The sequence below is a fragment of the Copadichromis virginalis genome, linkage group LG1 (assembly GCF_057382275.1).
Source record: "Copadichromis virginalis isolate Kocher_CV1m ecotype Utaka linkage group LG1, C_Virginalis_male_GT1.1, whole genome shotgun sequence".
In the NCBI taxonomy this organism is placed as follows: domain Eukaryota; kingdom Metazoa; phylum Chordata; class Actinopteri; order Cichliformes; family Cichlidae; genus Copadichromis; species Copadichromis virginalis.
Window position 1 is genome coordinate 37,063,157 of NC_140618.1, and position 27,158 is coordinate 37,090,314.

Genomic DNA, 27,158 nt, shown 5'->3' on the forward strand with positions numbered 1-27,158 from the left:
TCGCCACCACCTCTCCCTATTTTCTGGCAGCGCCTAACTCGGCAGCAGAGCCAAAGCACGCAGGATATGGGCGAAAAAACAACTGATTCCTCTGTGAGGCTGGACTGAGAGCAACACAGCTCTCATGTCTCATCTGCAGAGAGCCTAGTTGGACTAGATTTACCGCTAATCCAGCATAAGAGAGCGCGCAGAAACAAGCTGCCGGACTGTGCATCTTTCCTTTTATTTCATTTTGCTGAAAAACCCATTAGACGCTGCGTTCTGGCCTCTTTGAGGATGTGAGGATGCCATCTTTGTAGGCACTTAGAAAAAGAAGCCGCTTGTGCTGGACGTTCATGGCCAAATGTAGGGTGCTGGCGGCCGAGGAAAAGCAGTTCACGATGTCGGCCACTCAGGGGATGAACCGCAGCGGGGTCTACAACTACTTCCTCAACATGGTGGCCTATCAGGTGAGAGCTGGTGAGCAGCAGCACAGCTGGAGTCTGTTTGAGCCTTTTTCAGTGTCAGTTTAGTTTGTAATGCATTAAACTAAAGGAATTTACTCATGAGATGATTGTGCATACTCACTGAAGTGCTTTTATCCAGTCAGTTAGATTCACTGTAGCTATTAAGAGTTTTCTGTAGCTGTATTTGTTTTTATTAAAAAGTAGAAGGACAGTAATGTAGAAATAATCAGTTACAGGACGCAGAAACATATTAATGTGTAAGGAGCTTTTTAATGTTGTTGCTGGTCCCAGGTCAGCATTGGACATATATTGTACAGATGCTATAGAAATGTGTAAATGGGTCATTCTTACTATTCGGTGCCATTTGAGTCCTAATGACATAATATGGTATATTTAGTGTAAAACTTGTCTAATGCTTATTTCTAAACCATTTTCTCGTATGTTTAACCCCCCTCTACCATAGAACACATTGATATATACACAGGATAAATACATTAAAAGTAAATTACTTTTATTTTAGCACAAGTCACTAAAGTACTATGTCCCCAGTCATGCTTGCTCGACTTCAGTTACAAATATAACTTAAAAAAAAAAAAAAAATCTAGATTTTTCATCATTTCTGGATTGGCTTATTTCTAATGTTCCTCATCAAATGTTCTTTTTTATTATTAATGCATGTTTAATACTTAAAATCTTTAAAAAATGTTGTGTCCCTGAATCAACTGTCACCCCTGTTACTCTGATAAGAATTCCATAGAACACATCACCTGATTATTCTTTTAGTCACATGACACTCCCAGATGTAACATATTTTGGAGGGAAAACTTTCAAGAAGAAGACGAGTAAGTACCACTCTTTAATCAACCCTTTTTTCAATGTTTTAGCAAGATTTTGTAATGTGGCAAAGCATAACACGTCCAACCTGTTACGCTTATTAATAGTGGAAACAAATTTTTTTTTGTAATTTTTATAATATGGCTAATAAACATGTTAAAAATGGTTCTTAGTGGTCACCATGTACTAGCTTGTTGTTCATCATACTAGTAGTAATGGCTAAGTTTAGCATAAAATCTCCCCCCTGTTACCGTCACCCCTGTTATTGCTATGTACTGTAACAGGGGGGACACATGGTAACAGGGGTGACGTAAGATGATAGAAGTTTAGTGTTTAGGGTTATTTATACAAGTGTGTATTAGTAATTATTATTAACCTGTATATATATATACACTTTTAGAAGATTTTGAATAGTATACATTTTTCAGGGAATGGCACCAATGTCTGCTGCGGAGAAGCAGCGGCGCTACCGAGCACGTCGTGATGCTGACCCTGAGAGAAGACAGATATATCTCAATAAAGAGAAAGAGAAGTGGAGAAAGGACAGAGAGGAAGGGAAAAAAAAGAAAGTGGCAGATCTCAGTGAACGACAGAAGAGAGCACAGAGAAAGCAGTGGCGAGAAAGGAAAAGAAAGCAGAGGGCTAGTGCCAAAGGCACTAGCCCTTGTCTTTGTGATTGGCACAAAGACTGTGAATGCTATGGCCTGAAGGAGATAAGCCTTAGTCAAGAGGCAAGTCCACATTGCACTGAGGGACCAACCCGGCCTGAGAACATCACAAAAGATCATATTGGTCAGTGGTGCATTATCAACTACGATGGTGAACCCTACCCAGGAATCATTCTGGAGGTTGAAGAGGATGTTAAAGTGAAATGCATGCACAAGAACGGGACCAACAAGTTCCACTGGCCAAGTCCACGTGAGGACATAACCTGGTATAGGGATGACCAGGTTGTGTGTCTGATGAAAGAACCAACACCTTTGAATAAGAGGTCAGTTCAGCTGGAGAGGAAAGTGTGGGATTTCCTTGAAAAAAACTGGAGTTGCTGGTCTGTTGCATAGGTAAAATGTGTGAGAAAAATGTTCATTATGTTGGGTGTACAGTGAAAATTTGCTTGTTTAATGTGGACATGTATCTACCTGTGTTGGTTGGACGGGCATGGTGAAGGTGTTCAAAGTTTCTTTAAGGTGGTATTTTTTGTCACTGATGTTATGTCCACCCTGTTACCTGTGTGTTTCTTTTGTTAATTAAATCAAATCAACAAACATAATGCATGTCTCTTTGGTTATTGGGAGGGAATGAATCAGCAAAATTAAGTTACTTAAAAATGGAGCCAATTTTTTTTTTTATATTCCCTTTGAATCTAAAAACAATCTTTTGAAATTACACTGTGTCTTAAAACTGAACCTGTCTTCTTTCAATATAATGCTTGTTTAAAATACTTCCTTGAAATTTCCTTGCAGATTTTAAAAAGGGACATTGTAGCTTTTAGAAAATGTAAATATTACTATAACTGTGTATTCAAAACAGTTATTAATAGAAAATTGAATGTCCTGTAACAGGGTGGACATTTGGCATGTCATGGGTAAAGACTTTGATTTTAAAAAATATTATAATATAATATCCTTAGCTGGACCAATACATTTTTCTTATAGGTTGAAAATCCCTCTTTTAGATGAAATGTTAAAATAATTCAAAATTTTGTATTTTTTGATGAAGAGTGATCACACTGAAATGGCACCGAATAGTAGGAATGACCCAAATATTACTCTGGACAATAACTTTGAGCCAGTGCTGTTAAACAATAAATGTACGTGAGTGAACTACAAGCTTTTTTACTGACTGTTTGCAGTGCTGGCATCCTACTGCAGCAGTGCACTCTTTCACTGCAGACTGCATGGCTACATGTTTGATTTTTCTCACCAGTGACAATGGGACTCAATGCCTCATTGCAGTGTTGAGACGTAGCCCGAGATCCAGATTTGTTCATTTGCTCAGCAGTATAGAACTAAAGAACAGTTTTTTTCTTCGGTAGCAGCGGCGTTGTCTTCGGTTTAGTAATGTGCAACATGATACTCTGAACATTCTGCATCATTCGCCTTTATGTTGCTCTCCATTAGTAAAAGGTGATTTACTTTTGGATTTTGGATTTGAAGCTGTATTTGGCCTGTTTATCATAGAACCACAGACCTGTTGAAAGCAGTCCTGTTTCCATACATCCATACTTTACTTAATGTTACTTCCAAACGCTCCCAGTGGGGGACAGGTCTGAGGTGCAGGTTAGAGTATGTGCAGAATGAGGTTTTGGCATTATCTGTCTGAAATAAGCAAGACCTTTGCTAAGAACACATCACATTAATAGCAGCTTATGTTAGCTTATGGGGCTTTCATGAATATGCATTTATCGATGTTATGTGGACCTGTGCACCCACACCATGACGGATTGTGCACTGGTAGAAACCCGGAAGGTCCCGCTCCTCTTTAGCTCAGAGAAGAAAGCCTGCTTGATTTTCAGGTCACTTTCCTCCTTTGCTACACTTCATGAATTACCTTTAGGCCAGGATCAGCTGTATTTCTAGATTGTTTTTATGTAGGTTGTCTTATTTCTTGGTTTGCATGTGTGGTAGAATTTTAACCTGGATTTGTGCAACAACGAACTGTGTTCATGACAGCACTCCTGAACCTGTGCAGCAAGAATACTGAAAGGAAAAGAGTTCATATTACTCTTATATAAGATATATTTCAGGGAGTCCCAGTAAAGTCAAGTTGTCCCAGTTTGTGTTCAGGAGACAGAGACCCGCTCTGCTTTTGATAAAGCATATAGTTAGGGACGGGTCAGGTGACCCTGAACCATTCACTAGCTTTGCTGCTGTGTATGCAGGGACGTTTCCCATGATTCAGTGAGTATTTGAAAGGGGAGTTCTTCTTCCCCATAGGGGACTGTCTTATCATTGGGGTTCTTTCTTTTCTGTAAAATATAAGGTCCTGTCAGATCCATGTTGTACAGTTGGAGCTTTATAAGTGCATGGAGGCTTAAAGGCGCTCAGCATTAGATTTCAAACTGTGCACACGGGTTTCTGTGGATTCTGTAAAGCTTTAATGTTCTGCAGGATAGTTCATGTAGTTCTTTACTTTATCACACTGAGAAATGTTCTGTTGTTGAACAACTTGCCTTTTCACAAAGCAGCGAAACCCTTCCCACCACCATGTTGCTCTTCCATTAAGGTGAAGCCCTCAAACCTCAGTGGATGAAAATAAAATGCAAAGGACATATTATAAGAAATATACATAGATTAAAATACATAAACTTGACAGAGGTCCTTTTGCGATACAAAGTGAAAGGCAGATGTGGGTCAGGATTAGCACTTAATACTTGGAAAGGTGCAGATGAGATCGTCATCATGTAGAAGTAACACGTTGAGTGACTCCTGTGTTTCTGAAATTATATTCTTACATTTGTGATTTGACAGGACAACCTGGCTCATTTATGCAAACGTCCATGAATGCCTGAATGAAGACTCCGTCTCTATCTCACAAACTCCTCCACGTTTAGTCTTCACTCTGTACCTAACAGTCTGTGGTCTGCCCTGAATATGCTGTGTGACCCACTCTTTTATTTGGCTGTTTTTAAATGAAAGTGATTATTCGTGTTTTTGGTTTAATCTCCATGGCCCAACTTTGCTCTGTGACCAGTAATCCTGCATTATGAACCTTAAACTAGGCCACAGGGCAGACACCTGGCTGTCTGTAAGGTGGCTCAACTTATAAACCTTTTTTATAAATTCTATAAAGTTTCCCTTTTGTTTATGTGTAGTTTTCTTTATTCCATCAGAAACATCTGCACTTCTTTATTATGAACAGTTCTGGTTTGTTCAGAATGCAAAAAAGGACAATTTACATCTGATGCATTTATGGTTTCTCATGCTCTGCATGCTGAGAGATGGTTTTAGGTGTTCAGTTTACAAAGTAGTTTATTTTGTGATTATCAAGTGACTTGGAGTTATTACAGTATCTCCATGCTTCTCTTTGGGCCGTCAGACCATCAGTCAGAGTGCAGATAAAAGCACTTTTATTAACAAATCTACAACTTGACTAATAGACAAATAAACAATAAGCATGTAAATGTGTACAGTATGTAAGAAAGTAAACAGAGATGGTAAACAAAGCTGGTTTAAGTGACTGTGCATGTGGTTGCTGGTGTCTGATGGGCGGGTCTGTTGCAGATCTACTGTATTTTCCCACATAATCATCTCTGGGAGGTTGGTCTGAAGAAGAAAACCTGAGTGACAGTTCTCTGGGTGAAAGTGTGTTGCTGGTGTCAGAGGGAAATGGTCAGACTGCTTTGAGCAGACATTGAGGCAGCAGTAACCACCTGTTAGAACCGCGGCATGTAGAAGAACGTCTTTGAATGTACGATGTTAAACTTTGAAGCAAGTGGGCTGCAGCAGCAGAAGTTCACATTATGTGGCTCTCCTGTCAGCTTTGAACAGAAAACTGCAGCTACAGTTCACACAGAAGACTGGAAGTATGCTGCCCGCTCTGATAGCGTGAATTTCTGCTGTAACATTCAGATGTCCGGGTCAGAGACAACAGGACAGCATAGATCCATGTTGTGTGGCATCACTGGCTTCAATAGTGCAGGGGATATTGTCTCGGCACCATTCGAGTCCATTAGCAGCGGCATTGTTAAAACACCACGGCCTACCTGGGTAGTGTTGCTGACCTTTACTACCACAGTGTACCCATTCTGTAGCTCAGGAGGAGCCACAGCAGTAGAGCTGGTCATCTACTAATCAGAAGGTTGGGGGTTCAATCCCTGGCTGCTGGAGAAGATACTCACCTCGTTGCTTCCTGATTCATCCATCGCAGTGTGAAGGTTAGAAACGACAAAGAAAAGAGAGATAAAGGTGCTTGCGGGTGTGTGAATGAAGCAAGTCGTATAAAGTGCTTTGAATGCTCAGAGTAGAAGAGCTCTATATACGAACCAGTCCATTTACCATTCTGTGACGGCTGCTCAGAGCAGGACATCACACCACATCACAATAGTCTCATCAATGAGCTCACTGGGCTCCACAGTTAAAGCCTTTATGATGTGGTGGAATGGGAGATTCAAGTCATGGGTGTGAATCCCAAAATCTGCAGCAAACACACATATGTACGTGTTAATATATACATATATTGTAATATAGACCAAAATATATCTTAGAATTATAGAATTCTAATAAAGCACATATTTCTTCTTCAAAATTTAAAGTAATCTACAAAAATAGAAAAGGTAGCACCAACAAACGGAAACTGTTCCCCACAAAAATGACCAGAGCAACATCACTGACTGACTGATTTGCAGCCATGTGAGCAGTCAGTGCATAATGGAAACCCATTCTTCAGCTGGAAGGGATATCAGGAGATATACGCTCCATTTAATCGTCTTTCATCAAATCATTTTTCAGCCACTGACCAAGATTAAAGATCTATTTTGATGCAGTCTTCCCCTCAATGAGAAGATGTTGGATAATCCTCTCTGCATTATCTATCAGATTAAGACGTGCACATGATGAGTGATAATACATCTGGATTTACTCCTTTAGTATTTAGTGCAGTTCCAGTGCCTGCAAATATGCACACAGTTCACAAAGCAAAGCAGAGAAATACAATCTACAATATAAAACTACACAGTTACTACAGACAGACTGCAGAGGCTGCTGAAGCACATGAGCAGATGAGCGTGCAGGTTTCTTCTCTAGGTTTAGTTCAGGATCAGTGGACACGGGCTTACATTCAGTCATCCACAGCTCTGATTGATGAGAATCAGAACCAGCCAGATGCCAGTGGACTCATTAATCTGCCATCATTGGCAGTGTGAGACTGGGACTTTTAAATGTCTTCAGACAGTTTTGCTTTTAATACTTGGATTGTGCAGATGCAGTGTTTAGGATTTTCAATCCTCCGGGTCCCTGTACCAGCAGGACACATTGTCCTGTAGAGGTCTGCTGCTCACCAAAAGGTCTGCAGAGATGTGGAACAGCACTGGGAGTTCAATCCATGCATCGATAGTAAACTCTGCTTAACGTAAACTTAACCATACAGCACGATTCAACACTGCAGTGCCCACTACAGAAAGTCTTCAACTTTCAATGAGTACTAAAGCAGTTTGAAACTACTCCAAATACCCGTAAAGTAAATTAGAGCTTAAGGATCAAGAGTTCTCCTGTTGTTGAAAGGCAACAAATTTATGGAGCTCATAGTAGTTCATGGTTTTCATTTTTCAGCACTCTGGACTGAATATCAGTGCACATCATTTCTACTCTGCTGTCTGACCTCATGTATCACCCACGGCCGTCAGATGCTCTTTTGACTCAGGAGATGCTGTGTGCCGGAAGTGACCACATGCCAAAGATTTTATTTTTCTAACTTTATCTCCACTTGTTGCAGCATGCAGTGTATTTACTAACATATTACACGTTTCAGATCAAGTGGGATTTTGGTGAAATACAGTTCACATCTTCTCAGCTGCTATGTGTGACAGTTGTAACAGCAGACAGAAATATGTCCGTGGCCTGTGTGCTGTTTGGATGCTGAGCTGCCTCTTCTCCTCCTCAGATATGCTGCTGCTGTGGGCCGGCTCCCTGCTCGCTCTGCTGTGCCTTCTGCCCTCCGGTCAAATCCTCCACCAGCACGCGGGTCATGTACACGCTCTTTCACATAATGAGTTGTGCGGTCTCCTGCCTCATGCTGTCCCGCACGGTCTCCGAGCTCGTCAGGGAAAATGTGAGTGTTTGCTCAGTTGTTCAATATGTTACCAGTGCGCTTTATACAGTGCAGCTATTCTGACTCCATACACAAAGTCCACAGTCATGAGTGAATTCAAACCCCAATGAACAATGTGAGAAACATTAAATAAAGTCATACAGAATAATAACTACTAAACATTATTATTCTGTACGTAGTTCTGCAAATAACTGCTGCAGGTAAGAGTTTCAAGAACAAAAGAATAAATAAACCAAATTATTTGTCTTAGCTGTGTGAATTTAATGTGTAGACGAAAATACACTGAATAGTCAGTCAGTGTGGAGAAGCACCATCTCTGACGTCATCATGAATGTGACGTGTCACTTCAGGTGCCTTTCTTCAACGTGGTGTGTGACCAGGCGCACGGCGGGGGCCACTGTGAGATGTTGGTGGGCTACTCTGCGGTCTATCGAGTCTGCTTCGGCACTTCCTCTTTCTACCTGATGATGGCGATGTTCCTCATTGACGTGAAGTCCAGTCAGGACTTCAGAGCACTCATACACAACGGGTCAGTGTGAAGTGTTACACATGAGCCTTTTTCCACATTTCAGCACCAACATGTTACAATGAGTGACAAGAAGATACACGTACAGACTGTTAGAGGTTAATAATGTAGTTCACCAATCAATCAATCAATCAATCAATCAATAGCTATTTGTAGGAGTCTTCCCAATCTGGGCCTAAAAGTAAAATACCGTATGTTTGTCCAAACAACTCTACACTTTACAAAAGTGAGAATCTATGATGTAAACAGTCGTGACCACAAAGAAAAAACAGTAAATGAGAAGGCGTGTCCAAACTTTTCAATGGTAGTGTTTGTGTATTTTATACATATTATTCTATCTATTTACACTATACATAATACATACATCTCTGTATAGATATTAATATAAATACACACTATAGGAATATGTCCTAACTACATACAGACAGCAGGATATAAAAGAGAAATGAAGCATTGTGTGAAGGTTATGAGCAGGGACAGAAGATGATGTGTCATGTGACCTGTGCAGGTCTTGTAAAGAAGGCAGATTGGAGTCAATCATGTTTCAGTTAAAAATACTCAAGAAAATATTCAGTTTTTACATTTTGTAATGTTTTCTTATTCACATTAACAATCAAAAGCATAACGCAGGATATTATTGTAACACTGTTATGCAAGTGCAGCAGATCTGACCTAAATGTGCACCGCCTGCTTTTATGTGATTTCCTTGAATATTTAAATTAGACTTTAGGAGTGTGTCCTCACACACGCCTTTAAATACTCCAGCCTGTACCTACTGAAAGCTGCTGCTCTAATTAAAGCTCTTTGTTGTTGCACTTTCCATTGCAGTGCAGTCGATTATAGCTGTGACGTAACTCGGATTAGGATTTGACAGACTGGATTGCTGCTTCTGTCTGGTATAAATAAACTCACAGGAGTCTTAGTAGTAGCACAGTGAAAGGTTACAGCTCTAACAGTGGCCTGCAGAGCACCGAGTACCCTCGTTCTTAAAGACCAGACGCAGACACATAAACAGTGTTTGCACGGAGGAAAAACTTACTGTGCTCATCAACGTGCACCTCCCTCTTTGGGAGTTTATTATTTGTGTTTCAATTGTTTTTCTTGTTAAATAAAGTATTTATCTGAATGTATGAGGCCACTAAAGTCAGTACAATGAATTTCATTTCTGAGGAAACATGAGCAGCACACAAGCATTTTAAAATTCTGCACAGAGACATTCAGTCTGTAGCTGGAAGAAAATCCAATAACATAAAACATGTAATGTTCATGTTGGTAGCAGATGCTGTAAATCTTTACAACAGCAGCTTGAGTTTATGCTGATTCTAATTATTAGTTCAAAAACACACCACAGTGAATATATTTTCATTCCACATCAGATGAATAAAGTAAGTTTGAGCAAACAAGCCGATTTGGAGCTCAGAAGTCTGCAAAAGGTACGTTTTTCAGATTCTGCTGTTTCTGTTCTTGGTATCAGAAATGAGTGGGTTTGTAGGTTCAATAGAGAAGTAATACAGCACTTGTAAATTAGTAAAAATTACAAAATCGTTGGAAAAAAGCTTTTATATTGAAGGTTTAAAACCCCCCAAAAACTAACAGTTCCTTTTTTCTTTCTTTTTTCAGCTTCTGGTTCCTTAAGTTCATCACACTGCTGGGAATGTGCACTGCTGCCTTCTTCATCCCAACAGAGTCCTTCCTGCATGGTGAGAAACTTTTCTATCAGGCTTTTCATTGGAAGCAAATCCATCCTGAGAGCAGATATGACCTTCCTTCTAAACCCTTCTAGGGGGCAGCAGAGATCTGCTCCTGAGCACTATCGAAACCCTGCAGGGCATTCATCAACGGGCCATAAATCTCTGCAGCTCGGTTTCACTTTGTTTGGGGACAATAAATATGCTGAAACAAGTTTGAGATCACAGCCAGTTTATTATATACAGGTTGCTCTTGTTTTTCCTTTCCTGTTAACTGCTTCCTCTGTCATCTTGAAATAAATCACTGAATGATGGCGCTTCTCTCTCTCTTTTACCTGCCTCAGCTTGGCATTATGTTGGTGTGGTGGGAGGATTCGCCTTCATCTTGATTCAGCTCATCCTCATCACAGCGTTTGCACATACCTGGAACAAGAACTGGTAAGACTAAGACTGTCCTACAGAATCACCTAATGTGTGATTTTATGTTGTGAAATGAAGAAGACGAACTCGTAGCTGTGTGGAATCACTCATTTGACAATCATCCAAAACAAGGACACACTTACCCCGTCTGTGGGGATCTTGACGTTGTTAAAAAGTGTGTCATTAACTTTGTGTTTGCTGTGTTGCTTGTGTTTTGCTGACATCATAATGTGTCTTTGCACGATGAAACTTTATGAAAAAACAATTCATGACCATGAGCACATCCAGCAGCTCTGGGATGCCTCGGTGCAGTGCTGGATGAGAGCGAATCCCTGCAGTCAGATTAAACATCTGGAAAGACTGAATCCAGAGGAGGAGCGCCACATGGTGTTGGAATGACATGTTTTCTTTGTTTCGCAGTGAACACATATTTTTGGTTTTCAGCATAACACAAGTCCTTCACAAAATACCAATGAAACAATACACACAATCACATCTATTTATTTCTGTAATCTGCATATTTACAAGAGAAATGGAAACATTTTGGATAAAGCTTATAAATTGGGGATGTGCAGCATATACTGCTTTATCATCCTTCTGGACACTAATGTGCATCATTTCCAAACTGAACATAGTGTTGTGTTATTTAAGAAAAGCCACTGCGCTCATACATTTATATACAGCTGGACTTGTCAGACCTGTAGCATCCATCTCTTGTTATGTACGGTTTCTGGGTCCTTTGCAGCTTCTTCCAGCCTCGTGTGAAGCCAGTGCTGATGATTCATTTCTGTCCTGCAGAATAACTCAAATCAGACTCATTCAGCACCAGCTAAGTAAAACAGAGCGCTGCTTCTTTTTTTATTTGCTTTTTCTGTGGGTGAAACATGCGACAAACAGCAACCACACGTCTGTCTTCAGACGTCTGGAGTAGTTGAAACCAAAAGTATTCAGTTTGCTGTGATCAAAGAAAATCATCCAGACCTCAAATATTCAGGAAAAGAAGGACGTGTTCATGAATTTTGAATAGTTTCCGAGTGACCGGAGAACCGACGGACTAAGAAATAATAATTCTGTTGGCACTTCTATCCTCTCTGCATCCTTTCTGTCATGTCCTCATTTATCCGTCCAGACGTATCCCAGATGTTATTTACTGTATCCAGCTGTTGCGGCTGCCTTTGTCGTCAGGCTCAGCCACCTCTGAACTCTGATGAGTTGTAGCCACGACAGCTAAGAGGATTTATTCATTCAGGCCTTTTCTGAGGCCACTGCAGACAGGCAGAAAAGCCTCTTTCTCTCTTTACAATGACGTGGAGTTTTCATTCACCACTGTCTCTCCAGTCTTGGTTTACAGGTCAGAAATGTTACCAAATATTCTTTGGTTCACAGCTGCAGCACCTGGCAGATTTCTCTTTGCATTATCAAGCTGACTCCAGTGTTATTCTTACTGTCTTCTCAATCCTTGGCCTCACCACTGTGAGTCCTAAATACCCGACTGACTCAGTGACTGTGTGAGATATTCCGAATTCCATCTTAATAACAATAACAGTCACACATTTGATTTATAGGTGCCTGTTGGTACAGCAAATTAAAAACATGTACACAATTAAACGAAAATCAAATACACACATAAAACTATACAAACTAATGAAAGTAACTACAGACTGAGACCGTGTTATAATGAAGGCTCTGAAACCTTTTCCATAGAAAATCACATTCACTTCTAAACATAACTTTAGGTTTACTTTCAGCTACATGCTAAAGATGCTAAACATGTTCACGTCAAAGTAGGCTGTATACATGCATTCTGTCTTCCAGTTGTTTTCCAGTTGTGTGAGTTTAAATCTCCATAACAAGAGGTTTGAACCACTAACCACCGAGTTCTACCCATGAGGATGGCAAGGAGAGCAAATGTTACTGTACATGTCATTTATCCACAGTTCATGTATATGATGCAGATGTGCAGACTAAGAGATTCATCTTTAATGTTTATGGACCTTAGCAGAGGAAATGTTCTTACAGTCCCAGTTGGTGTTATTAATGGCTCAAAGCCCAGCTCTGCTTTGGTAAGCATACGGTTCAGGTGTGATGTGTTCAGTCAAAACAATACAGATCTGTTGTTTTTAGTGTTAACAGGTAAAACAACAGGGCTGGAATAAACTCTCAGTTAAAAATGAAGCCTGATGTAATAATTGGATGCCACTTTCCCACCAGCTTCCTTGTCTCGCCAAATTCAAAGTGGAATAATCACTCGTGCAGTGGAACACCATGACACTTGAATATGAACTCAGTCAAGCTCTGACGATCATCTGTCCTCTCAGGTTGACTGGAGCAGCAGAAAACAAGCGCTGGTACCTGGCGGTAATGTGCGCCACCCTGTTCTTCTACACCATCGCCACTATGGCCTTCACCTTCATGTACAAGTACTACACCCACCCCATTGCCTGCCACTTCAACAAAGTCCTGCTGTGGGTCAACCTGGGACTCTGTGGTCTCATGTCCTTCATTGCCGTCACACCGTGTGTGAAACAGAGTGAGTCGATGAAACACGCTCACGGCAACAAATCTGCAAATAACACTTAGTCCACATCCAGCTGTGCAAACATACACCTGTTGAACGGAGAGCTGATGTAAGCTAACATTATCTGCTTCTCCCATTAAACCAGACGTGCTTTGCCTACACATGTCTGGGCTTCAGGATTAAACACAGGCCTGTACTTTCAGACAAGTACAGGTAATGGTATTGGTACTTTACATGAGTATTTACATTTTGTGAGAGTTTATGGACTCTAGGAATACACATCAAGACTTTTAACTCCACTGCATTTATCACACAGCATGAGGTAGTGTAGTGTGCATTTGTACTGTGCAAATCTGTAGTTTGGTAAAAAATCTTTATATTCTATATTTATAAAAATATTTATAAAAAAAGAAAAATAGACCCTATATGGAATGGAGGACAGTTACATCCTGGTCATTGTGCTGGGACAACAGTAGCGTTGCCAGGTTTGATGGTTCTTTATAGCAGTTTGAAGTGCTGAGCTGAAGGTTTCTTCCTCGAGATGAAAAATAATCATGGCCAGACTTTTCAGGACTCCCCTTTGAGAACTTTTGTACCATCCTCTGTCTTTCTCTCTGTCTACAGAACAGCCTCGGTCTGGGCTCCTTCAGGCCTCCATCATCAGCTGTTATGTCATGTACCTCACGTTCTCTGCACTGTCCAGCCGTCCACCAGAGAAAGGTACGGTAAATAATCAAACGCAGAGCAGAAACACAGAGATCGCTCGGCTGAGACACTGACACAGAAACGTGGACTTTCCCCTTACATGCTGATTAAAAGAGAAACATGTGCAACAAGTTCCCACACATGCACCCGGATCTCTTCATGCTTTTTTCTTCAGAGCTGCGATCGATCAATGTTGTTGGATTAAATGACACCTGCGTAACCTGATGAGGGTTATAAGGGTTGTCTTCCTGCAGCGTTTCTCTGCATAACTGCGATGTAGGGATTGAAACAATGCACAAATTTAAAAACTGAAAGTGTAACACTCACAGAGGAAGATAACCCAAATGCAGGACAAAGACGGGAAGTACAAGATTCAGTACAAATAATCCATCTTCAAAATAAAAAAGGAAGTAACTAAGACAGAGTAATGCACAGAGACATGGAGGCAGACGAGGCCTGACAGCTTGCGCTATACCAGGATGTAACCCTAACACATACACATACTCCTCTATAATTTGCCTTTCCGTTTTCCCAGTGACTCACCTGTTGGCTCCAGGTAAAACAAAGACCCTTCACATAACAGAGACATTAGAGCAGCAGCTTATCACACAACCCAAGTCTTATCCAGGCTTTACATCTAAATGTGTCTGAATCATACATGGATGCTTTGACAATACTGGCTGGTAGAGTCGTTACACTTCCAAACACAGCTGTCCCGATGAACAGCAAAGTGCAGGGTGATGTAAAGCAGGCGTCCAGGAGGAACCAAAGTACCAATGCATCCCTCATTAAGTGTAGCAGTTCGATGTTTTTAGTCCATTTTTGCTACTTCTGGACTCGTTTGGTTAAATACAGTGCGTTTTTAGTCAAAGGTAAAACATCAATAAAGTCAACATGGGTTCACGATTTGAATCTAAATAGCTGTTATTTTACACAAATGTTGGAGAAATCTAAATTTGTTTGTGTTGCTATTTTATGCTCTTATTCCAGAAAAGCCATAAATTGTATCATAACTTCGACAGACTGCATGATGTCACCCACGGTTTAAGAACTCCAGTCTTTGAAGTCTAAATTTTAGCGTTAATTTCATCACCACCTTGTTTTTAGGTGACAGAAATGAGAATTTATTCAACAAGAGGGTGTAGTTCAATCCTGACAGGTAATGCTAGCAGCATGATTGTCTACAGTCCATATTAGCTGCAGTGATGCCTCGCAAACACATAGGGGCTATAGCTGCCTATAGCTGTGAAACCAGTGAGTTATGTAAAACTTTACTCTCTGTACAATTATCACAAAGTATAAAGGCAAAGGCATGTTTTCATGCTGAGGCTCTGTTGCAGCTACCTTTGAGTCATCGTCTGCCATTGTTGGTGCTTTGGCATAATCTGGCATACACTTGCAGTCCTGGACGGACTCTCGCTACTTTCTGTTGCTGTTTAAACACATTATGGGTAAATGTCAGAACTCAATAAAACATTTGAAACCCTCACTGAAGGCCCAGCAGAAAAGTTCTACATCTGTTTTCTAAATGAAGATTGTCGCTTTCTTTAAGGTCACTCAGCAGACTGTGAGCTGTGTCATGTTTGAAAATGTTCTCGGTAATCGGCTGTTATCCACAAGGACAAACTATAGGTGTGTTTGTGTGTGTAGGAGAGGTGTGTGAGAGCTCAGAGGCACTCGGGCAGCTCGGGACACTGCAGCAACATGTTGAGAAAATATGCACTCTGAGTTTGTTATAAAAACAACTTTTCAACACAGACTGGGAACCACACACAGACACACACACATACTTACACACTGTAATAGTTAATTCCCACTTACTGTGGCTGAGTTTCCTTTAATTCATGGATTGACCTGTCATGGAAACGTCTCCAGAAGGGAAGTGTGTGTGTGTCTGTGTGTGTGTGCGTGTGCGTGCACGTGTGTGTGTGGGTGTGTGTGTGTGTGCAGGGCTGGACTGGGACAAAAAATCGGCCCGGGCATTTTGACTAGAGACCGGCCCACCAGGTATTATAGGAAAAACCATAAAGCCTTTGAATGAAAACAAACGCTGTTGTCACAGTGATGTACACTGTCTTGTTGGTATATATGTATCAGTCTAATAAACTTAAACCTACACCATCCTCCCTATTCTGGTATTCTAAACTGCTTGGTCAACTTAACCTCCTGAACTATCTACAACACATGGTGAAAACCTGAAATTAAGACAGAGAAGACTAGAGGGGAGACATGATCATTACTGATTACTGATGACAGATTTAGATATATTTTCATAAACCATTCATTTGCCACATCAATAAACAGCATGGCAGGGCAAAATATTTTTTCTAACATGGCAACCTTTAAAAAGTGAAAGGAGACAGAAAGACAGGTGAGAAAGAATAAAACTTAATTGACTTTTTGATGGCATTTTGCACACAGTACTGGTACAGTATCTAGAAAATGTGGGAAAATACTGGCATCATATGCAGTACTTAGCTACTTCTGAAGAAATTATGATGGGATCCTAAAAAAAATTACTATGTACAATAATGGATTTCTATACATTTGACATCAGATGAAAACATTTGTTGTAAGATTCAGATAATTATTTTTTAAAAGCGAAACATTTTAAATGAGAATAAAAAAGAAAAGTATTTCTTTGTGCCCCCCTCTCCCTGTTAATGCCTACCTGCCCCCCTGGCAAAACTTTGCTAGAGCCGCCCCTGCAGTTACCAGCTGTCAGCTACTTAGAAAAGGATCCTGGTGTTATTAGTCTCTCAGAAACAGTTCATAACTTCCCTTCAACTCGTTTATGTCACCTAAAGCAGCGGTCCCCAACCCCCGGGCCTAGGACCGGTCCGTGAGTCGTTTGGTAACGGGCTGCGAGAGTTGAGGCTCAGGTGTGAAATGTATGATTTTCAGGGTTTTTATCGTTTTCAGCGTTATTTTGTTATCGTTTTGATCGTTAACTCGGTTTTCCTGGGTCTTTTCACGTGTGTTATGAACAGTGTTGGGGAGTAACGGAATACATGTACCGCCGTTACGTATTTAAAATACAAAATATGAGTAACTGTATTCCGTTACAGTTACTGTTTAAAAAGGTGGTATTCAGAATACAGTTACTTTGTTGAAATAAATGGATTACACTGCGGTACTTTCCTGTTTCATTTTGTCGCGGGTCAGGACTGTTTGGGTTTTGTTTGACAGCTACGTTCTGTTGTTCTAGGCGGCAGCACTACGGTTGCCATGGTTACATGCAGCCTCATGGGCAGTGTAGTCCGTGCTGCAGGGAGAATGGACTGCCATACACGTTATGTGTCTGTGAGCGAGGGAGGGAGAAAAAGGGAAAGTACGAGCTGTCATCGAGCAGAAACGGGAGCTGGAAGCATGTAAATATAATAATAACCACTGCAGCCAAGAAGAGTTCCTGACGAGCCCAGTTGTAAGTAAGCTATTAAGACTCGACTGTACGCTGTGTTCGTGTTTTCCTCCGAAACAATAAGTTCCGTTGGAGCAGTCTTTCAACGCCTCTCTCTGTCTCTCGCAAGAAAAGTTGACCCAGACAACAAAGTAAAGCTATTTTTCAGCTACGAGCCCAACACGGAACCCACGTATTAGCCAGAGGTCCCTTTACTACGGTTCGGAGCCGCGGACCTTCAGTAATAGTAATAAATCACATTCATGTAGTTGTAAACAGCATGATAATATATTAAATAATCCAAAGTATTCAGAATACGTTACTCTTATTGAGTAACGTAACAGAATACGTTACAAAATACATTTTGGGGCATGTATTCTGTATTCTGTAATCTGTAATGGAATACATTTTAAAAGTAACCTTCCCAACACTGGTTATGAATAAATCTTCTTTTTTTCGGTACCGGTACTAGTTTTATTTTGTTGTATTTATCCGCGACACATTAAAGGCCGGTCCGTGAAAATATTGTCGGGCATAAACCGGTCCGTGGTACAAAAAAGGTTGGAGACCGCTGACCTAAAAGGTAAACCTGTTTCTCCATCACCTGTTCAGCTCTGATGATTCAGTAAGGACATCTCCTGGTTTCATCTTCATGTTTCCTTCTCACCACAATCCAAACCGGTATCATGACCAGCAGCTTTTACAGCTGTGGCTCCAGCAAACATCAGCTGATACTAGAAATTAATATTAAATAAATTCTAACAACAGCTGATCAAGCTTAAATATGCTGCTGTTGTTTAGCGCGACATCCGCTGGTTTCCTCTTTCTGGCGCAAAGTGGGCGATAAACAAACAAGAGAGAAAAGCCGATCAGCTGATCATTGATCAGTTTCATGATTGAAGTAGAAACAGGAGAGAGAGGGGAGAGAATGAGAGAAGAAGAGGCAGCTGACAGCAAAGACACAGAATAAATCCAGCTTTGTGTATTTTTTCATTGTAGCTGAAGTCCAGGACAAACTGTGTTCCTTCTCACCTCAATACGAAACGCGCAATATTTTCTCTGAATACCAGACTATTCCGTTTTTTACAGGACAGTTGGAAACTCTAATAACTAACCTTATAAATAAAATAAGATAAAACAAATTCAACATCAGTAACATCATAGCACCCGCCCAGCAGTATATAAACTCCATCATGCTAGCTAGTATGCAGTACGAGTTATTGTAACTGACTGTAAAAAGTCAGCATAACGAAAATAAACTCCACCTAAACTTGGTTTATATCTGACCAGATAGACTGCAGGTCATAACTTCTTACCTGAAGTTCAGTTCACTGCCTCGGGTCTCTGCTCCTCCTGCCTTTCCGTCATCCACCTGCCAGTGTGTTGCATCTGCTGGCCTCCACCACTTGCTAATGTTACTGAATTTGTGGAAGCTCCGCAATAGCCACCACCAAACAATTGAGTTATTTTTACACATCTCCCAGCATCTGGCCAATCCACCACCTTTCAGTGTTTATGCCGTTACGGGAAAAAAAACGAACCCCCCCCCCCAAAACCCATTGGCCCATAAGAACGAAAAATCACCATGCCCGGTGGGCCGATGGCCAGTCCAGCTATGTGTGTGTGTGTGTGTGTGTGTGTGTGCGTGTGGGGGGGTCTCGTTACTCTCTTCTTCGGCCTTTGTTTGAGTTGTGTGTTCCTGGAAGGCTTATTCTGCTCTATGAGCTCACCGTGACGCACACAGAGTAATCTGTATGTTTCTGAGAGAAAGAATTAGTGACTGAAAAGACACAACTCAAAGAGGGAGACATGCTCTTGCTGCTTTGGCAACTCCTGATCTGAGTGTACTTGTTTGTCTGTCTTTGTGGGGCCCGGCATTAAAGTTTAAAAAACTTTTGAAACTAAATGGAAACTAATGCAAGAACCAACAACAGTCTCTGTGAAGCTTATTTTGGTCACAGTAACATTGTTTTCAGCTCTGCCCCACCTGAGTGTAATCGTTCAGGTAGAAATATGGTTCAGAAATTACATGCCAGGCAACCAAGGTGTCAGTTTCTGAATTTTGCTCAGCATTGCTGTTAGGATTAGCGGCATCACTCCTGGGAAAGAGGGTGTCGGTACTGACGGCGTCAGTTTCACTGTTATTGGGATTAGGCTCGTCATTACTGTTATAAATGGAACTGTTGCTATGGTGATTTTCTGTTTGTGTCTGCAGCTCAGCTTTTCGAATGCGATTCAAGTATCCTTCACAGAGTTTCTTTGCCTTTTCTTCTACTATATTTTTGAGCTCATTCAAGTGGTTGCTCACCTCCTCTGAAAGAAGTTCTTCGTACACCCATCTGTAGTATGAGGGGCACCCTGAGGACTTGATGTTGTTGAACCGTCTCATAATACAAATGGGTTTCCAAAATTCGTAGATATTCCAAATAATGAAAACCACACTCAAAACACCAAAGCCAATGTCCTACAAGGGAAGGCAGGAAAATGTTAAAACTTATTTATCTGTATGTTACATGAAATGCACAACTGCCAAAGATATCTATGAATATATATCTAAATCTATATAAATACATCTGTATGGTAGAGCTGTTAGAGAAACGCATTTTATCTTATTTTATTTACTTACCACTGACTCATTCTTATATGTAGCTTTGGTGTGCTTTTCCTCATTTGTCAGATTCTCCTTACAAACAATTCCTCTGTGGTTTCTACCAATGTTTGTTATCAGACAGATGTACCAGTCACCCTCAAGCAGAACAGCGCCTGCCCAAATGCCAGTCAGAAAGAGATATTTGGCCAAAAAAAAGCCAAAAAGCTGCATGTAATTACCACAACTACAATAGCGCTGATAATAAATCGTCTTTTTGTAGAAAGACTCAATTAAGGTGACTAAACAACTGAGGATTAAAGGTGGGAGAGCCATGAAGACTGCACCAGTTATATGTGAATGTGGATCGCAGGAACAAACATAGTCCTTGTCCAATAAGTACTGAAGCAGGATGATGCTCACAGCTTTAGTTAAGGATGAAAAAAGTTTTTGAAGCAGCTCGACATGGTGAGTCATGCTTGCTGAAAAATGTCAAAAACTCTTGATGTAGTAGAAGAACAGTTCAGCTTTGAGACTCGATTTCATCCAGCTTTGTGCACTGCTAATGTGAGAGTGTTTTTCATACGATAACAGAGGGATTTTATTGTGTCTGCTGTGTTTTTAGGTGGGTGGGTTACAACCTGCACTTTTATACTTTCCATTTTGATATCTGTAGTCTATGAAAACACAATATATTCTACGTTTTACACAGAATGCAGATAGTTTCATCTCAATATTTAGTAAAATAATTTAAACCCAAAAATACTTTTCATCACTGCCTCTGCAAATTTGAACCATTGGGTCTGGTATGAAAGCACATGGCAGCTAGTCTATGTGTCTCTGCTGAATCCAGAGACAGGGATTTCTATTAACTGCCTACCCTTCCTATTCGTTGTTTCTAAGTTTGATAAACTTAGAGAGACTCCATTCGCACGACTAACATGCTGAGGATAAAAGGAGGCCCAGCCATGAAGACTGCATCATTTACATGTAAACCCGGGCTGCATGAGCAAAAATAAGCCATGTCAAATACGTATTGCACAACGAGGAAGAAGGTTATGAGGATGATGCTCACAGCTTTTGATAAGAGTGAACTAAAATTTCCACGTGGTGTGCCATGACAGCTGAAAAATATTACAGCACAAAACTCTCAAAGCAGTTTCATCAAATTCTTTCTTGCAGCTTTGCTTTCTGCTAAAACCACAGGAAATATTCTGCATTTAGCGGGCCTGTGAGAACACTGCTGAACTGCTACTACAACGTGCCAGCCCTCTACCCCAGCAGTGGGGGTATAGTCCTTCTTTCGTTGGTGCACTTGGTGCACTACCCCCCCCCCCCTTAGAACACACAGTGCAGGTTGGCAGAAGTCAGTTTTTTACAGTTTTATTTAAAGCGCAGTTTAAACATCAAAGTGTGTGCACACTGTAGAGAGCGAGAGCAGTAACCACAGGTTATGAAAACAAGCTGGGACAGGTGCCAACAGTTTCTGCTTCATTTCTTAGTTACTCTGATTTGGATACATCAACAACACCTTAGACAACAAGAACTGTAATAACTGCAAACCGTCCTTTTTACTGTTCAACAATAACAAAACAGAACATTTTCTTTGCGTAAATAATTCTCCTAACAGATCAAACGTCTGGCCACATAATTTGTGGAACAATTTATAACAAAATTATTTTAAATACACAAAATTACATCACCAAATGGCACGGTGTTTTAATTCCTGTGCATAAATATGCTTATTTATTCTTGATATTGCTGCAGTTACTTATTGTCACCAGATTGGTCATGTGATCCTCTGGACAAATGAGAGTTTAGAGAATAAAAAGTTTTGTGAAGGCCGGCTAACAGCAGCTAACAACAGAAAAGCTGAAGATGTTCAGCAAATGAGCGTCACCGACTCCTCGACTTGTATCATTGTTGTGAGCAAGACTGAGCAGATGTGCACAGCTGAGGTAAACAGCAGCCTGACAGGCTACACTCACTGCAGATCAACGCTGGCCAGGGCTCTTGGTCCTACAGCGGCCACCATAGCTAAGGATTAGAATTAGAATAGAATTCATGTCTATTGTCATTGCACACGTCACAAGTACAAGGCAACGAAATGCAGTTTGCATCCATCCACAAACTGCTTTAGCAATAATATAGATATATTACAGAATATGGAACTATTATAGGTATGGTACAATGTACACGGTATGAAGGTATGTTATGAATATACTATAAGTATGTACAGGCTACAGCTGTAGTGAGTGTACAGGCTATGTTAGCTTATACATATTAATAAACAGTTATATACAGTTGCAAACAGTTGTAGAATTATAATTATTGTATTTTACAGCATTTACAGTAGTGCAGTTAAGCTAAGTGAAATATGTGGATAATTTCTACAGAGGCTATATAAAGTGCTAGTGGTTGTGGGTGGTGGTTCAGTCCATGTTATTATTGTGTTTATTTAAAATCAGTACACAGTAGATCGAGAGTCCTTTGAAAAGATGTCATATTTTAATATTGAGTCAGTTACTGTGTTGGAGGAACTGTGACCGTATCATTTCCTCAGGGATTAATAAAGTATTCTGATAATAAAGATTTCTCTCTTTTTTTTTAATATAAATTGTGATATTGTTTCATCTTCTGAACCTGTACTGTCAGTTTTCAGCCATTCATACATTATATAAACCAGCGTTTGAGTTTCCTGGTGTGATGCGATGGTAAAACTTAGCATGCTGTGTTATCTTTGTGTCAGTTGTGTACCAGGGCATGAACATGACCGTCTGTTACCCCAGTGTGGGACAAGATGGCATCCAGAAAGAAGGCAACGCTGTGGCCATAATTGGAGCCGCCATCATGTACTGCTGTGTGCTCTTTGCATGGTGAGTAAACACTTCATCTTTAGACAGAGTATCTGCATGATACAAAGAAGTGACTGAAAATGTCCTGTAAGCGTGCATTACATTTTACATCACAGCCACATATCTCTGCTGGGGCAACAAATGTGTTGATGTCTAATTTCCCTCCAGTAATGAAGCTTCCTACCTGGCAGAGGTGTTCGGGCCATTTTGGATGATCAAAGTTTACCGCTATGAGTTCCAGAAAGCTACATGCTGTTTCTGCTGCCCTGAAGAAGAAGAAGGTGTGTACTAAAACACTTAACCTGGTTTCATTTGGTCCTTATGCTACATTTGACCATTTAAAAACTCTTCTTGCAACTAAATTAACTCCCTTAAAACTGAGGATGTAAAGGTAAGAGGTTGGTATCAACTTGTGTCAGTCTTTAACAAGAAGTGTGCAAATGTAAACTCTATGTTGAAGCACTTGCAGTTCTTCTAAAGACCAGCTCGATCCAGGATCACCAACAGCACCGGCAGACTTTTGAAACTGACACCTGACATCAGGAGCTAACGTTGTCCCGCTGATGGGCACTGGAGATTTATTGATTGAGTTTAAATACAAAAGCTGCAACCATTGTTAGCCAATCCTTACACTTGATGATACAAATGTTACAGCAGAATAATGTTTTCCACTTGTTTACTAAATGCAGATTATGGTAGGCCAGGTGGTTCTTTGTCATGTTTCAACCATGCTCACTGTGACTCAGTGCTCTCTCTCATAAATGATTGTGTGTGCAGAAGAAAAAAACACCTTTGCTGTTGTGTAATCCTAACTATGCCTCACAGTTGATGCTACAGTGGACTGATGGTTCTGCAGTAACCAGCATATCACTTGTAATCTTCCAGCTGAAGAAGATTTTGCGATTGATGACGAGAACAAAGGCTGTCAGAAGGTTATTCACAACGAGACACAGAGGGTGGCTTACAGCTACTTCTTCTTTCATTTTGTCTTCTTCCTGGCCTCGCTGTACGTCATGATGACCCTCACTAACTGGTTCAGGTTAGTAAGTGACAGTTCTAGACATTGTTCTCATACATATATATTTTACATTTCTGAGATGTTTCTTTTGTAATCTGTGCCGTCTTCTCCCCAGTTACGAGTCAGCAGTGCTGGAGACCACTTTCACCCACGGCAGCTGGTCTACCTTCTGGGTGAAGATGTCGTCCTGCTGGGCCTGTGTGATCCTCTACCTCTGGCTCCTGCTGGGCCCTTTGTGCAGCTGTCAGAACGAATCCAGACCTCGCCGATCACGCATCAAACGCCGCTCAACATCGTCCCGCCATGTCACTGTCAGTGTCTGACACTCAGGAAGTAGCCTGGCAGGAGAAGAGTGGACAAGAGGTCAGGTGTCGGAGGGCCTCCCCGTGTTGCCCAGCAGGAGGAAATTTTCAGGCGTGGAGGTCACTGGGGTGAGGGGTCAAAGACTCACGGTGTTGTGAGAGAAACCCACGGGTGGTGCCCCTGCTGACATGTGAAGAACTGGGCACAGGCCTGATGTCACAGGCTTGATACCCTAAACCACTAACAAGGATGTAACTGTGGTTTAGAAGCACATTACAATATGAATTGCCAAAGGGATCAGAAATGAACTCTCACTCAGTATACTGGGTATCGCAGTAAGAGGGTAGGTGTAAAGATTTTGAATGTTTCATTTTAGTATTTTTATTATTTTTGCAGTATGTAGACACTTAAAATTGTAAGAGAGAACACTGTTTATGTATTTGCTAGATTACTATTTCAGAGGCGCATGTCCCTAACATTTAAAACTGTTTCATGTATATCAAATAAAGAATTTGCCCTAAAGCACAGAGCCTTTTTAGCCCTATGACAAATAATTGAGGGTTATGGAGCATGAACAAATCTTTCAAATTCTGCAAAAACACAAACAGTTTAAGAACTACCTATAAAGCAACACGTTTTCCTACCGACACATTTACAGTTCAATCTGTGCAGTAACTTTGAATCTTTTTGTACATCTAATCTCTCTCCTTCGCATACAACTGCAAACCTGAAAAAAAGGTCACATTACACATAACTACACTTGACCCACTCATCTTTCATCTAAAATAACGTCATGCATACATACAAACAAGCATAATCCAGTCATCTTGAAAGAAAGAAAAATGCACATGAGACTGGCTCCATATAAAACAAGGCATTCCCGACAGACCCATGTGAAAATCTTCAAGTTTACATCAGTAATAACTAACCTTTTATCTTTTATTAGTTAACTTTATCCAATTTGAAGATGATGTAGACGCTGCCTTGATGTCTGTAGTGGTCGGTGCAGGGCGTAACTGCTATAGCAGTAGCATAGCAGTAATCAGCTCCTTCATTGTGAGGACAGTTACAACTGCCTGATGTGTGTGGTTGCCAGTCCAACATGAGGGATTCTCCAGTCTAGATTAACCAGATGGTAGCTGCAAACACACCCTAAAAAACTCGTTCTTTTTAGCTTAACATCTTGATTAGAAATCGCTAACACATTAGCCTAGCTTTTCCAGCCTAGCTTTTCCCCATGCTGCCAGTTGTAAAGGTAAGCTAAAGCCAGTAAACGTCTGGCTTTAGTTTGTTAATGCACAGACACAAAAGTGTTGGTGATCTTCTCAATAGGGATGGGTATTGATAAGATTTTCACGATTCCGATTCCATTTTCGATTCTGTTTAACGATTCGATTCTTTATCGATTCTCTTATCGATTCTTTTTAAAAAAGGAGAACACTAAGGTCGATTAGCTTAGAACTTTGTTTTATATCTTCTCTTTGAACAAGATAGAAATTTAGGAGTAACATGGCCTAACAAACCCAACAGTGAGATCTTAAGAGATCCACAGCCTACGGCTTTTCAATGGGGTGTCACAGGGTCCCCTGGAAAAGAAATTGTAAATGTAAAATAATAAAATAAATATTCTTCTGTAGCAATAACAAAGTATAACATAAATTATTCTGTAGCAATTACACAAGAATATCCAGTAATATCCCTGCCTACAATTAAACACATTCACTTACCGAAAATCGGGGGCATCTGCTGTGGCAAATGGGTTCAAGCCTTTTACCACAAACTTAGTCACTGCTCGTGACATTCGTCTATCCTGGCCTGAAAGGAGACGCTACCGGTAGACTGCAGCGAGAACTGCCAGCGACTGAGCCAGACTCTGTCTGTCTCTCTCATCATGGTCACCTAAACGCACAGTAATGGCAGGTTTAGTAATAAGGCAGATCGCGCTAACATAATATGCACTGTTAGTTGATTATTTACCTGCCGCAGTAACGGGAGAGGGCGTGCAAACGTTACCGCTGCTGCTGGGTTGAGATTCACGACATTCATTTAAGGTCATCGCGTGTTTTGTGAGCAAATGCTTTTGCATATTCGTAGTGTTTCCTCCCTTAAATGAAATATCTACTTTGCAAGTATTGCAAGTGGCCCTGTTGTCATCCGTTCTCGTAAAGTATAATCAAACTTTTGAGCGTTTGAGCCGCCATGTTTCCTGCCAGGTAAATGATGCTCCGCAATGTGGTGACGTCATTCGGGGCGACTGGAATCGATAAGGGAATCGTTTGCAAAAATGGCAAACAATTCCAAGGAATTCAAACAGTGGGAACCGGTTCTCAACAAGAACCGGTTTTCGATACCCATCCCTATTTCTCAATAAACGATAAACAAATCCATCCAGCACAGAATGTGAGCTTTATTTCATGTAGCGCTAACGAAACCAGAAAATGTACAAACAACATCAGTTTATTCTTTTAATTCATTCATAGCTTCCCACTTCTGTTTGATGCGGCAGCTCTTGATTCGTTTTCCACACAAACCCAAAGAAAGATTTGTTCATGTGTTAAATTAAATTCTGAAAAAGATCATGAATGCATTGTTTCATCAGAATTTGATCTTTAAATACTCTGAGACAAAGTTTACTAAAACAATTGAGAGGCAGCTAAGTAGAATTACATGATTTTTTTTTAACGATTAACTGAAGACGTGTTAAAATGACATAATTCACTTCTGTATTTCACAATAATTATCCAGATACGTTTATTTATTGTTTACATTTATTTTTGCAAATTGTGAAGCAATTTTAAAAACTTAAAAAAATAAATCCAGGAGTGCTTAAAAAGTATTAAAAATGCAGAAGGGATAGAAGCTTCCTGTCTCATGCCTTCAAATGAAGTAATCATGTCTGCAAGAGCGAGTTTGAAATATGTTGTGCATCTAACATAGCCCCGCTCCATCCCACAAAAGGTCTCGTTGATGTAAGTATATGAAGCCTAGGACTGGTTTCCAATAGTCCCTGTTCAAATGAAGGGAAACTGAGCCAAGTGTCTGTGATGACTCACATACAGTTAATGAGCAGGAACCAGGCTTAGTAAAAAA

The 27,158-nt window shown here is 40.6% G+C and overlaps 1 protein-coding gene across 1 annotated transcript; it reads left to right on the plus strand.

Moving 5' to 3' along the window:
* Window positions 1–27,157, plus strand: serinc4 (serine incorporator 4). The gene is made up of 11 exons (XM_085461215.1): window positions 1–449; window positions 7,881–8,048; window positions 8,399–8,577; window positions 10,195–10,274; window positions 10,607–10,700; window positions 13,001–13,212; window positions 13,825–13,920; window positions 22,642–22,768; window positions 22,916–23,028; window positions 23,633–23,786; window positions 23,881–27,157. The coding sequence occupies exons 1-11, from the start codon at window positions 336–338 to the stop codon at window positions 24,086–24,088; spliced, it is 1,545 nt and encodes a 514-aa protein (XP_085317341.1). The 5' UTR covers window positions 1–335; the 3' UTR covers window positions 24,089–27,157.
* The last annotated feature ends 1 nt before the right edge of the window (window position 27,158 follows it).